Raw genomic sequence first — 14,100 nt, forward strand, 5'->3', positions numbered from 1 at the left:
ATTACGAAATGTTGAGATTCTCTCACATAACACCAAAAATATGGTCCTTCAAAAATGCCTTTTACTAGATTACCATCTCTTTATTTAGATGAGAGCAAAGAAAGAGTATCAAAACAAAAGGAAGAACAAATAAACAAAACAGCAGTTAACATAGTGATTGAAGCATTGCTAAGAATTTCTTTGTTTTGTGTCATTCCAGAATTCAGTGTCTGCCCTGGACTCTGCTTACCTAGCTGAACTGATTGATGCATCTGATTCTGCCAGTCAAGACAAGTCCAAACTTCAAAGATAGATCCCATGACAATAAGCAGAGAAGTAAACCAATTTGTCAGTTTTCAGGAACTGTTGTATTCTGTGGTCAATGTGCCATGAGCACTAAAACAATATGCCAGAAATGGTATAAGAGGATGAACAGGTTTGTAACGTAGAGAGATGGTGGTTCTCAAGATCAGAGTACTTGCTGTACTTGGCAATTACCTGCAAGTTCGTAATTTGTATTTTAAAAGCCATTTTTATTTTATCACAGGCCAAGAATAGTAAAAAAAAAAAAAAAAAAAAAAAAAAAGTGAGAGAAAAAATAGCTTAAACACATAAATACATGCATGAACTCCTGAGATACAGATCTAGCCTCCCAGCAATTAGGAAAAGTCAGCTAACCCACCAGGCCTACAACTGTGTTAGGACTGTGTGTGAATACCAGGTCCATACATTTTAAAGACTTAGTAGCATGTATTTTAGAAAGCTGAATAAAAAGGCTACAAGCATTTTAATCCAGATCTCACACTTTACATTCTAGTCTGTTTGGGATATAGTTCAAGGTCACAATTTTTTCTTGAGGAGTTCCAAGAAGCGGTGTTTCTTGCTATATGGCACCTTCTCAAAGCAGAGACAGCAGCTCTCACTGCCAGTATCATTTTCCCCTTGAGATATAACTATTTGCTTAGGCGATTCACAGTCACTCACAGGAAAGGATACCCATTTCAAAACGTTCTTTAGCCCTGCTTTCTGTTCTCTCGGGTTCCACATGCTACACAAGTGGGAAACGTTGCATGCTCAGTTTCTTGCTAATGCAAACCCAACTACTGCCACTGAAACTAAGCTTTAATATTCTCTGTTTATTCTAAGGACTGAGTTTGTTTTGATTCTGTCCTTACACACATAGGACTAAGGCAAGAATATTTACAGCACTGTAAACTAATCTCAGTAGCTTAAGAATTTTCTCAGTTGCCCATGCACGCACCAAAAAAACCAAAACAAAACACCATTTTTAATCTTATTTCTTAAGAAAACCAGGTAGCATTACATAACAAGTTCTGTCATAAATGGAAACTTACCAAGCAACGCTGCCTCAAAAACCTAAGCACACCTCCTCAGAAGAAACAGACCACAGTCCGTAAGACTGACCATTAGTATCAGACATGCATGTTTAAAGGAACAGGCTTTTACAGCCCTGACTACAAAGTCATTAAACTGGTTATATATAATAAAAAATTTGGTTTCCATTTTCTTAATTTTAAAAAAAAAAAAAAAAAAGGAAGAGGAGGAGTGGGAAGAAAGGAGGGAAAAAATCCCACAAACCAAAAACCAAGCCTTGTCTGAGCACGAGCAGACACGAAAAATTAAATACACTCCCTCTACATACGTAGAGCACAAAGCACTTCATCGCTTCGCACGGCTTGTAGTAGGTTTTAGATTCTCATTAGCCAGTTGTTCGGGTATTTGGGGATTCAAAGACGTAAACCACTATAAAGCGCCAAGCATTACTTCACAAAATCTCCATAGCAGAGAATTACTAAACAGTGGAAATCATCCTAATACAAAACATGCTGAGTACCGATTAGTAAACCAGAAGCACGAGTGGGAGCTCATTTTAACAACTGATCAAGATACAGAGGCCGCTTCACGCAGGTGAACAGCATGCAGCTGCTTACAACCAGGATGCATGTTACTGCAAACGGTCCGCGTGGAATTTAGCAGTGAACAAGCAGTTCCTCACAAAATAAACCCAGTATTTGAGCCTAATGTCTTTTGCAGCCCGAGAATGACCCTTAGTGCTAACGAGGAAACGTGTTTTGAGTGAAAGAGAACTAAGAGACACCCTCTAACACAATCATTCTACTTCTTAAAATCCTCACAACTGAATCAAAAAATAAGAAACTAGGGAGAAAGACAAAGACGCTGTGAGGTCTTCGAGGGAGCTAAGCACCACTATGCGCCAGCGCAGAACTCCGCTAACTCGCCTCTCCTGCGACACCCATCAGGAACATCACGGGAGCCTAAAAGCCCCCCGTAAGGGCTACATCACACCCAGGGCCACTGCGAAACAGCAAAGGTAATGCTCCGCGCCCTCAATAACCTCATCAGATACAGCTCCAGCTACTCTTCTGAGAGAAACGCAACACGCCCCGCCCTCCTCTCCCCGGCCTTTATCGGGGCAGCTACGGCAGCTCTGCGGGCTCAAAGCGCTCCGGCGCCTGGCTGCGGAGCGTGGACTTCGGCGTACTCTGTGAGCGCCGCACCCTGATTGGAGCCGGGCGGGCTGCGGTGTAAGGTAGCAGGCGATTGGCGGGCGGGCGGCCTCGTGCGGGCTCTGCCTGGCTTTGTACACACGCCGGCCCGCTCGTCCCTTTAACAATGGGCGAGGCGGGCGGCGCCGTGTGATGGCGGGGGAGCCTTTGGGACGCCGCGCCGAGCTCAGGTGCCCTGGGCCAGGCCCTGTCACGGCCGTCAGCCGCACCACTGCATAGGGTGAGTGGCTTCAGCGGGGGAGGTGCTGCCGGCCTTACTCGGGGCGCGATCGCCCTCCCCCGGGACCGCGGCTGCTGGTTTCCCCGCGCCCCCCTCGCCCGGCCGTGACCCGCGGCGGGAAGGGGCGGTTTAACGAGCCTCACTTGTGCTACACATGGCGGTCAGCTGGGCTGAGGGGGCCCCGCGGCGCGGGTGGCAGCTGATCGCGCTTAACTGAAGGCGAACAAGAAAAAGAGCGAGAGTGCTGCTACCCATCTCGTCCCGTCCCGCCTGCGCTTAGTGGAGTGCCGCTTCCTCCCCTCTGCCCAGGCCCCGACTGCTGCGCCGCGCCGCCCCGCCGATGGAGCTGGAAGCGCAGTGGTGGACAGGACAGCTGGCTGCCGACATCCACCAAGCGCTTCGCTATAAGGTAGCCTGGTGAGGAGGCGGTGGGGAGCTTGGAGGGGAGCCGAGCCGAGGCTGCTCCCGGCTTAGCGCCGCCGGGGAAGCGGAGGGTTGGCGGCCTCGGCGCCTTTGTGAGGGCTCTAACAATCGAGAGCTGGCCCGTCGGGGGGCGGCCGTCGCTGCGGCTTGGAGCGGGGCGGGGGTGCGTGCGAGGTGGCGGTTGCTGTGCGGGCTCGGGCTGCAGGTGTCTTGGTGGAACTTACTTTTCTAGAGCTCGAGAAAACACCGTGTCTTCCCCAGAGCTAATGTTCATACTGTTTGTCCTCAGTCTTGACGGTTTGTCTGACCGACCAGACTTTGCTTTAAAAAGGCGAAGGGGTCACGGTGCATTTGGTTCTTCTGTTTGGGTGCGTAAAGCGATCCAAGTTTAAACTTTCCAGAAAACACTGTGATTCTCTGGGAGTTGGTGGGGGGAGAGAAGAGGAAAGGAGAGGGGAGAAAAGGCACCAAACCCGACAAACCAAGTACAGTAAGAATAGTAATGTTTAGGTAGTATTGCTTTGACTGATTCAGCTTGCTGAAAATTAGTGACTGAACCTCCTAAAAACCTATTTTTGCTGCCTGGTAGTATGTGGATTATCTCCCTTGAAGGTGTGATTGGTAAAGCAACTTATTTTAGGGACTGAGTGGAACACAAGGAAAGGACGTTTTGTTTGCTAACATTACTAAACCCGAGTTAATGTGAAAGGTGAATTCTAATGCCCAGTGGGTATGGGTGGAGGGTTTGTAGGTGTGTTTAGGGGCTATTTGTTTTTATTTTAGTAGTGTGTTTCAGAACTCTTAATTGACCTTAAAACTTAAAAAATTTGACCAACTCTGTTCCTGCTTGATGTCACCAGACTGTCCTTCTGGAAATTTAATAGTAGTCAAAATCCTACTTGTGATAATTACACTGCACAACCTAACTTACAAATTTATGCATGATAAAAGAAGACAGCACTCGTGTTGGATACAAGAGGAGGTGCCTAGCTAGCTAGGCAGGAACTTAGGGAATATTCTTTCTACCAGTTTTAACTCTTGTATTCAAAATAGATCATGCCACAGATTTTTCTCATCTGTAGCACTGGTAGGGCTTTTGCTTTGTGGGGTCCCCCCTCCAAATGTGAGGCCACACGAGGTTTATATATGCTTAACTGAAGCACCTGAGAGTGTACTGTAACCAATGTCAATGTAGTATCAATTAGATCAAGTCAATATTTAAAACATATGCATGTAGCAAATGTTGACACGTGCACACCCCATTGCTCTTCCTAAGTTTGCCTACAGCTAGCTGTTAGTGCCCTTCTCTTGGAGGTGCCTGCACAAGACCTAGCAGCATTGGAACATGCAAACACGTCAGTACAAATTCTGATTGCTCAGAGCTGTAGCAAGAGGGGTTTGAGTCAAGCTATTGGACTTTGCATTGAAGCACCTGAGTACTCGCATCCATGCAGTTCCCCTGCTGAAAGGTGCAGCCTTTGGAGTATAGGTAATACAGCAAGAATGGTAAGTCACTCTAGCCAATTGCCCAACTGAAAGATGTTACATTTTAAATTATACTAATGTTGTGCAAACCCAAATTATTTCTTAGATCTTCTGTAATACAGTGAATAAATTTTGTTCTGTGAAAAGGGATGCTCAAGTGATGAAACAGAACAAAGAGAGAAATCCTTGGAAAATTCCATGATAAATTTAAGGATGTCAGCTATATTAACCCACATTAAATGATGATTTTAATAAAATTATGTGCTGCTGCCCGTCTAGGAGCTGAAGCTGCCCTCCTACAAAGGCCAGTCTCCCCAGTTACATCTGAGAAGATACTTTGCAGACCTGATTGCCATTGTGAGCAATCGGTTCAGACTCTGTCCTGCTGCACGACATCTAGCTGTCTATCTGTTGGACCTCTTTATGGATCGTTATGACATATCTATACAGCAGCTACATGTGGTTGCTCTTTCCTGTTTACTTCTAGCAAGTAAGTATGTACCATCAAACTTATAACTAGACCAGTCCAGGTTCTACTGCCAAATAAAATCTATGTCTTAGTGGGAAGTAAGCAGATAACAAAGGGGTTGCAAACAAACAGATCAGTGTAGATTACTTTGGCCCAATTGGCAGGGTCTTTCTTCAGACTCGTGTTTTGACTTCTGTTGGAATGTGATGAAACTGCAACGAGGGGAAAAAACAAACACTGATTAAAAACTTTATTCTAAGGTGAACTTTCAGAGCCTTATTGTAGGAACAGAAAGACTTCATTTCTGTGGACATCTCAAGATAGGTAGATTCAGTGCTGGAAATGGGGAAATAATCATACCAGTGATAAAGAGGAAAAAAACCCCATACAAATAACGTGTAGGCTGCACTGCACCATGCTGGTGGTGCTGTGTGCTTCTGGAATACTTCAGATTCCATAAATCTTGCCTGTTCTTCAGGCAAGATAAGGCTAGCAAATCCTATATGGCCACAGAAAATGTGATGCTGGTAGAATACACTGGAGAGTGCACGGTATTCTGAAGACAATTACATTCATTATGAACAGTGCTGCTTATGTTGACATCAGCAAGATTGTTGTGGTGTTTCCATCTTCCACTATTTGTAGACTCCTTTTAGTTGTCTCCAAAGAAATACAGGTAGTGTGCAAGGATACCTGCTGACACTTGTTCTTAAAACAAGGTTCAGAGAAACTAACTGTTGGTTCAGTTTCTGCTGATCTGTTTCTCTGAGTCTATTTTTACTTTTTCAAAGAAGAGATAGCACATTGTAACTCTAGGCATCCTGTACTAGAAAACCAGTGTGCTGAGTTGTTTGCTATTTTTGGTGTGCTGCATCCTTTCACTGCAGCCCCTGTCTCCATCTAATAATACAGCTATTCAGCAGAATGGTATTATAAAGAAAAGGGTTATTTCATATTCTTCTAGGGGTAAACTTTGACTGGATGCTACCACCAGCCAGCAGTCTTCTCTTGGCAAGGGACAAGATGCTGAATATGAAAATCTTGCCCCAGAAACTAGTGTAATCCATTTAGGAAAATAGATGGGCTCTGAATTAATGCCAGATTTTTCAAATGAAATTTATGTTCTGACAAGAACTATAAATTTAAAAATAAAAAAGGGCACAAAAGCCCCAACTTCTGCCATCTTTCATGACATGCTGTAAGTAGAACTCCAAAAGCCCAGGGTACTCACTCTTCTGAGAAAACTCTATGAATTGGTTCAGAATGAACAAACCAGAATGCTGGTTTAAACTTTTGCCCTGTGTGGCTTAAACACACAGTTTCATCAGTGGTGCAATAAGTTGGACACATCATACTGTGATATATCTGATAAGGTTATAGAAGTAATAAGAGAAATTATTATGTGATTCCTGAAGCTTTTATTTCTGTAATTACTAGAATATGGGAAACAAAATCTAACAGTGGGACTGGTGTTGGATTAAATCCTAAGTACCTCCACTGTTGAGGGAAAAAGGGCAAATGTTCAGTATGTTCAATCCTGCAATATTCTCTAAAAATGTGCATTTACAGCATATCATGTAATACTGAAAAGTGTTAGGATGGAAAGAATTTGCAATGAAATTGAAATAGCACAACCATATGGGAAACTGTATGGAAATGTGACACTTGGTTTCTCTTATTAATAGGTTTTCAACATAAGCAGTTTTGCCTAAGGCTGAAAACATACAGGCCTGACAAGTTAAAATTCAGGGAAAGCTGAAGCTGCTAGCAGCATTCAAGTTGAAACAGCATATACAGAAGTGTGGGTTTTCAGATGCATGTTGCTGAAATATATTTGTTTGAACTGCTGGAGCAAATCACTAGCTATCAAATCTAAAACCCTACCTACTGTAACAGGCACTGAAAGCAGCACTATTGGCTAGAGCCAGAACAAAACTGGTGTGTTGGAGTGGGAGGGCAATAAAAGCCAAATGCTGTGGTGTTGGGTATGCCAAGTCACATCACAGTGGTATTTCACTGATGATGAGGATGTGTTATTTAGTAATTTCGTGACAAAATCTAGTGGATACAGTGCCAGTAATATCCTAGTACAGCTTACTTCTGTTCAAGAGAACATGCTTTGGTGTGCCAGGGTGGAATAACCCACAGGAAACATGGCACTGCACAATATCCTACACTTCATTTAACACAATCTGCTGAAATATAGCCCTTTTTGTCTCTGATGACATCTTCCAGTTTTGCTTCTGGAGAAAACTTGCATGCTTGACATAATAGCATTAAAATATGACCAACATAGATATTGGATACAATCTGGTTTACAGTTCACTTGTTCTGAATGCTTTTTTCCCTCCTCTTTCTGTTCACCTGAAGGTAAATTTGAAGAAAAGGAAGATAGTGTTCCCAAACTTGAACAGCTGAACAGCTTGGGTTGTATGACTAACATGAATTTGGTACTAACAAAACAGAATTTGCTTCATATGGAGTTGTTGTTGTTAGAAACGTTTCAGTGGAATTTGTGCCTCCCAACTGCTGCTCATTTCATCGACTATTATCTTTCTATTGCTGTCCATGAGACTGATCTTCATGATGGTTGGCCAATGGTTTGCTTAGAGAAGACTAAATTATATATGGCAAAATACGCTGATTACTTTCTGGAAGTGTCACTGCAAGGTGAGTTGCATATTTCAGGTAATGTATCTTTTTTTTTTGTCTTGGCACACAAGTGTCCAACTGAAATATTTTTTTTTATTCCTTCTTTCTAGATCATGCATTTTTAAATTATGCACCTTCTTTAGTTGCTACTGCATGTGTAGCTTCTTCAAGGATTATCTTGCGTCTCTCACCAACGTGGCCTACACGGCTGCATCATCTTACTGCATACTCCTGGGATTTCCTAGTGCCATGTATTGAGCGGCTATTAATGTAAGTTAAGAGCAGCTTTCTACAAGCCCATTTCTGCATCTTTCAGTATGCTTAATTGTTGCTAGCAATGAAAGTAAGTATCTTTTTGAACTTTGATTTTTCTATTCTAAAAATACTTAGGTATGCAGTGATATTGTTAGGCAATAACTGTTTTGGCCTTTCCAAAAGTGAAATCTTCCTCAGATTTAAATTTTCCTGTTCTTTCAACACATCAACCTCAGCCTTTCATTTCCACTGAACATCATCTGTCACGCTTTGAAAAACCTACTAAATAGCTTGTCCCCAATCTCTGTAGTCTGCTAGAAGAGCAATAATAGTGAAATATACCAAAGGCATAGGTGTTCCTACTTACTTGGAAGACTCTATGCCTTGGGTGCTCCAAACATTGAGTCAAACATGCAGATGGTTTGAGCAGCCAGCTTGTGCAGAGGAAATGACCAGGCGGTTGTAGCTATTTTTGCTGTATCCATTTTTTGCACTACAGTGAAGAGATGAAGCAGATGTGAAGTGCCAATGAATGTTAAGTGACCCTTACTGGGAAGATGTTACACAATCGGTTCTTTTGTTCTAAACCTTAAGATCAGTTATGACAGGCACAGGTTTTGCTTTCTTCCCACAGAAATTTGCTCTTGCCCCTATCTAAACACAGTTGTGCTCTGCAGAAGCACAGGAACAGCTGTATAAGAAAGAATCACATCTTAGAAGTGTGATGTTAGTACCCCAATGGCCTCTTGGCTTCACTATTGTGTGTACCTAAAGCATATAAGTGCTGTTGCAAAAGTGTTAATACTCCTCTCTTAACACTTGGTGAGGGGGACAGGCAAAAGTTTTCAGTCATCTTTGCAGTGCACCATAAAAAAATTATCCATCTTTTAGGAAAAACTGGTTTTAGAAGATCTGCCCTGTATGTAGGCACTATCAAAAAACTTTTGATTTTAGGCCTGACTGCAATTTGTAGGTGACATCTGCTTAACCTCAGTTTAAGACCGAGAGTGTGTCTAAATACTTTTCAGACAGTGTAAATCTGAGGGAGTTCAGGTGAGTTGAACTGTCTGACTGAAGTGACTTGGTGGGCTATGACAAAAGGGAATGAAGGCAAAAAAAAAAAAGGTATTTCTACTCCCTAGAACAGGATCCAATATTGATATGCATATGATTTTTTATTACTCCAATGTAGCTTTTTAAAAAGCCTCTTATACCATGTCCTTAATAAACATATACTCTGTTACCCAATTGAAATGAGACAGAAATACTAAGTTAGTTTTAATTTCAGGTTCTGGTAATTTGGGATTCTATTTCACTACACTAACAGACTTTATTGAACTGATAATTTATATGCTGCTATATTACTTGTATTGTACTTGGCTTTTATCTGCATTTTGTATCACTATGCAACAAAGTGAAGTGCTGAAAAGAAACTGTATCCTAAACAAATTTTAAAACTTTAGATGATTTTAAAAGGTAATCTAAAATTTATTTTTAAACCAAGCTTTGGAAGCTTGCACATAACTGTAGCATTTTTTACACTGCTTTTAAAAGTTAATCCAAATGTTCAAATTATTTTAGTATCTCTGCTCATGTATTCTGTTCTCTCAATTTGTTTTAGTGCACATGATAATGATGTGAAGGAAGCAAACAAACAAAAAGGACAACATGCTCAGTCTGCCCAACACACTGTATTTCAGACCCCAGCTCCAACTCCCCAGCAGGGTGATGCTCAACAGCACGTACCACAGTATCTCCAAGCTCATCCGTCTTCATTACAGTATCACCATCAGACATCACAGCAGCAAAACTGTCAACAGATATTATCATCTAATCATACAACATCTTACCCACTTCAGACTTGCCCTGCTGCCTTACAGTCTAGTGTTCAGGCTCGAGGCCATGTACAGACTGGTACTGCAGTGTCACTAGCTGTTCCACTAGAAGTGAAGCCATGTATAAGTGTCTCCTACAACCGGAGTTACCAAGTGAATGGACGATATTCCTGTGTTACACCCTGCTTTGACAGGTGATAAGTACAAAATGGTTTTGCGCTTTTTGTTGTGGGTGGGAAGTTGTCTCGAGGGGAATGGTTTTGTTGGGTTTTTGTTCGGTTAAACCTCGAGTAAGTTTGAGGTACAAATCAATTTGAAAAAAAGAGGTCTTTCTAGGAAAAAAAAGGCAACTGGATTGGAAACCAGTACCAGAGCTTGGATGCAGGCTGCAAAATAAGCACACAAAAGACCCTCTAAAAAGACTGTGTATACCTGGGGGTAGTAAATTCTGACTGTGGCACTAAGAACACTAGTCAAAGGCAAAGTAACTGTAACCACAGACTTTAACCTTTAATGAAGGAGATATGCAGTATTATTTTTGAAGACATTTATGTAACACTGCCATATAGTATTAACACTGACTTTAACTGAAACTATCAGTCCATTGAATGCTAGACTTCTCCAGATACATGGGGATCGCAGGAAAAAAACAATAAACAAAAACAAATCTTATCTGGCTAACTCCATACTCTTGCCCCTTTTTCAGCACTTGTATTGGGTATTGGCTTCAGACTAAAGCAGTTAACTGGTATTTTGGCTAGTTTTTTAAGTTTTGTACCTCACAGGATATATACTGTGGGTTTTTTTCTTCCTCTATTCTCCCTATTGTTTTTATGTTTAACTCTTTCATACTAACTCAGGGAATTTTCTACTCATTACTCTATGCTGCTGGTTTGTACACTTAACTGGGTATAACTTGAGGGAGGAAGTTAGAAAAAGAAGAGACTATAGCAAAATGCTTTTCTTCAGGGCATCTGCGTGCAGAGTACCAAAGGGATATGTTCATGTTCACACAATGTAGATGTGAACTACTGCCCAGCAGTGTGGTATTGAGTAAGTGAAGAAAAGAGAAAGTTTCAGCTGAACTTGTACTGTACTAGAACTACTGCAGTGGCTGTGATTCCTGTGTATACACACACATTACTAACCAACAGAAAACATCCTCCAGTGGTACTGACAGCTTCACTTGTATAAAATAAGTACAGTTAAATGCTTACAGAAATCCACTTCTGTCAGGTTTATAGTAGAGGGAAATGCTCAGGTAATAGTGGGGCAACTTTTTCTTCTAGTATTTGAGAGTTCTAGAACATTCAGAGATTTACTCTTCTAAATGGGTGGATCAAGATATATTGCAGAGCAAACTTCTTTGTCACAATTAAGGTGCTAATTACATAACCTTATACAATTACACTATCTCCTGTGGAGTGGGAAGTCTGAGGGAAGAAAGCTTCACTCGTCCAACTCTTGGATGAAAATGGTGGTAGAGATACTAATGGAGGAAATACTTTTAATACAAGATCACACTAGACTTTCTCCTGAGATAAACTACAGGAGGAAGAGGCATAGGTGACAGGATTCTTATTACTTTGAAATATCCTTATAGTAAGTGGGCTTAAGGATTTTCTTATTCTTTTAACACCACCTTATTCTTTCACAGCATTTAAAATCAGGTACCATATAACGACACTTAAGTATTGGGAATCTTACAGAGACTGGTCTGAAAGTAGGGGCAATTAAGATGATGAAGGCTCTGTCACAGCAAAGGGAGGTCTTCCCATTAATTTTCAGAATGAAGGACACCTGTGTTCATTCTTTCTGGGGCTGAAGGATAAGATGTGGAAAAAAACTCCTGTTTATTGTTGAGGAGAAGAAATCCTGTTTCTCTTAGTTTTTTTTCATAAATGCCAATTTCTGTTGTGGGCTTTTGTAGCCTGTTAGCATGTCGAGAGAGATAGAAGGGTCAGCCAAAGAGATGACCCTCTCTGCTTTATGCTAGAGGATCAATTTTGAAATGAGCATAGTGTGGACAATTCTTAAAGTGCAAATTGGATTTTTTTTTTTTGGTGGGTTTGGGGTTTTATTTTCTTCCCTTTCTTCATCTCTTCATGAGTACTTCCCCATGTCTGAGAGTAGTGTTAAATAGTGGCTTTCCATCTCATAAGATGCCATGCTTCTTATCCAGCATTGTTATCCATTTAAGAGGAAGATGGACTTCTTTCTGCTGGTTTCATTTTGATGCAATTCCCTATCCAAGTCCTCAGTCCTCTTAACTACCTCTGATGCTATGAATGTACAGTCTTGTAGTAGACCATGACTTGAAGTAATAGCAGATACCTGTAGCAGTTTATGTAAAATCTTTAAATCTGCTAACTTGTCATCTTTATTTCTGACACAGCAGTATAGGCTCTTCTTTTTTTTTTTTTGGGTACTAGTAAATTTATCTCATAGGCATTTGGTATGTAAAACTTAACACTGGAATATAATGGGCATGGGTCTTATTCAACTACTTAATACTGCAAATTTACATTTAATAGGCTATTTTTTTTTTACTTTTAAGATACTAGGTCAACTGTAAAAAGATCCACTACATGCTGTTTTGTTTTAATTTATTATTTACTCTTGAGTTTCTCCTGACACTACAGCTGCATAATGACTACAGAGAAAATGTACACTGAACAGTTTCAATATTATTTAAAAGGGCTTTAGCAGTGTATGTTAAAAATACACTGTTCTTACTATTAGAACCAAAATGTGGTTTTTTTTTATGGCTCCTAAATGCAAAATGTCCAAAACTATGGAATCTTTGTGAGTGCTATGCATTCAACTTATTTTTAAAAATAAAACTAGTTTTGATTAAGAAGGCTCCAGTGTGTATTACTCTTTTGTGGCTTGAATCATCCTGTGTATTGTCTGAAGACAGAAGAACTCTTCTTTTCCCCACCCTTTCTATAACACTATTAATAAGCTTCAGGAATTATCTGACTTCCCACTTTAAAAAAAAAGCAAAAAAACACACACCAAAGGAAAAAAAACCCAACACCTAAAACCACAAATCAGCCAGAACAAAGCAGGGGAAAAAAAAAGGAGGAAGGAAACCATGAAGGAAGGGGCTTTAAAACTAATTGCACCCAGAGCATATGCTAAACATTGTACACTTCAATGAGTATAGGGTACAGCTGCAAAAAAATCAAGAACAAAACCCTGTAGTAGTTCAAGAGTAGGGTATTGAATTTACTTAGTTCTCAAGAAAAAAACATTGGCACTTTCACACTTCTAATAGCCTTTTGTCAAGAACTGTAAGAGTTCAGATTACTTAAAATAGCTGTTAAAGCTCAATTATGCCAAAGGCAGCATAAAATCATGTGATGGAGCCTAGCAGAAATATTTTTTGGATGCTTACAATTTCTTGTAACTGCTCCTTACTAAAAGCAACTCTAGCTCTTCCAAATAATGTGCACGTTTCACATTTGTAATATGGTTACCTGGCTACAGCTAGAGCTCCAAAACTTAAGCAGGCTGCATGGACCTGGATTTCTATCAAATGAGAAAATTAAATTATGAGATCTGGTAGCTTGCGTCCATCCAAGAATAAATGTTTGTGAAAACCCTTCTAAAGCACCTAGAGACAGGGAGAGCAAGATCTACTGTCCTACTAAGGAACAGGGGCAAGGGTCCAGTGTGATTATGGAATACATACTACATGTATACTTCGATCGGGAAAGTTTTATGGTCACCCTTAGGGCAGCAGAAGTTGAGTCTGCCTCCTTGCAATCTCAATTTAAAAATATTTTTTACTGGAATCAAATGTTAAAACTAGTCATGACCTTTACGAGCTTCTAGGAACTACAGGCATTGCCAGCTACATGTCAGTATTTCAGTAGAAGTCTCAGCTTTAGATTTTAATTTGCAAATCTGAGGTTTTCAGTGTTGGTACATAAGAAAACCTTTTATTTCTAATTCCCACAACCCAGGTTCCCTACCTACACTAACTGAGCAGCATTGCAAATGTAGCGTAAAAGATTAAAGTTTGTATTTCAGTGACTGGCATATCACCAAAACCAAAGATTTTTTGCTAACTGTAGTACTGCTGCTAAGACTACGTAAGTCAGAAGGCAATGCAGCATCCACCCTTAATAATTTATCAGCGATACTGTCTGCATGTTCACAGGAACAAAAGTCTGGTGAGAAGATAAGGCCTTATCAGACTGAACACAAGTGCCCTGCTAGTCTTTA

At 40.8% G+C, this 14,100-nt stretch overlaps 1 protein-coding gene across 1 annotated transcript; it reads left to right on the forward strand.

The window, feature by feature from the left end:
• The first annotated feature begins 2,572 nt into the window (after positions 1-2,572).
• Positions 2,573-12,727, forward strand: CCNJ (cyclin J). The gene is made up of 6 exons (XM_064144672.1): positions 2,573-2,748; positions 3,058-3,157; positions 4,936-5,146; positions 7,496-7,795; positions 7,888-8,047; positions 9,654-12,727. The coding sequence occupies exons 2-6, from the start codon at positions 3,089-3,091 to the stop codon at positions 10,063-10,065; spliced, it is 1,152 nt and encodes a 383-aa protein (XP_064000742.1). The 5' UTR covers positions 2,573-2,748; positions 3,058-3,088; the 3' UTR covers positions 10,066-12,727.
• The last annotated feature ends 1,373 nt before the right edge of the window (positions 12,728-14,100 follow it).

This window comes from Pogoniulus pusillus, chromosome 6 (assembly GCF_015220805.1).
Source record: "Pogoniulus pusillus isolate bPogPus1 chromosome 6, bPogPus1.pri, whole genome shotgun sequence".
In the NCBI taxonomy this organism is placed as follows: Eukaryota; Metazoa; Chordata; class Aves; order Piciformes; family Lybiidae; genus Pogoniulus; species Pogoniulus pusillus.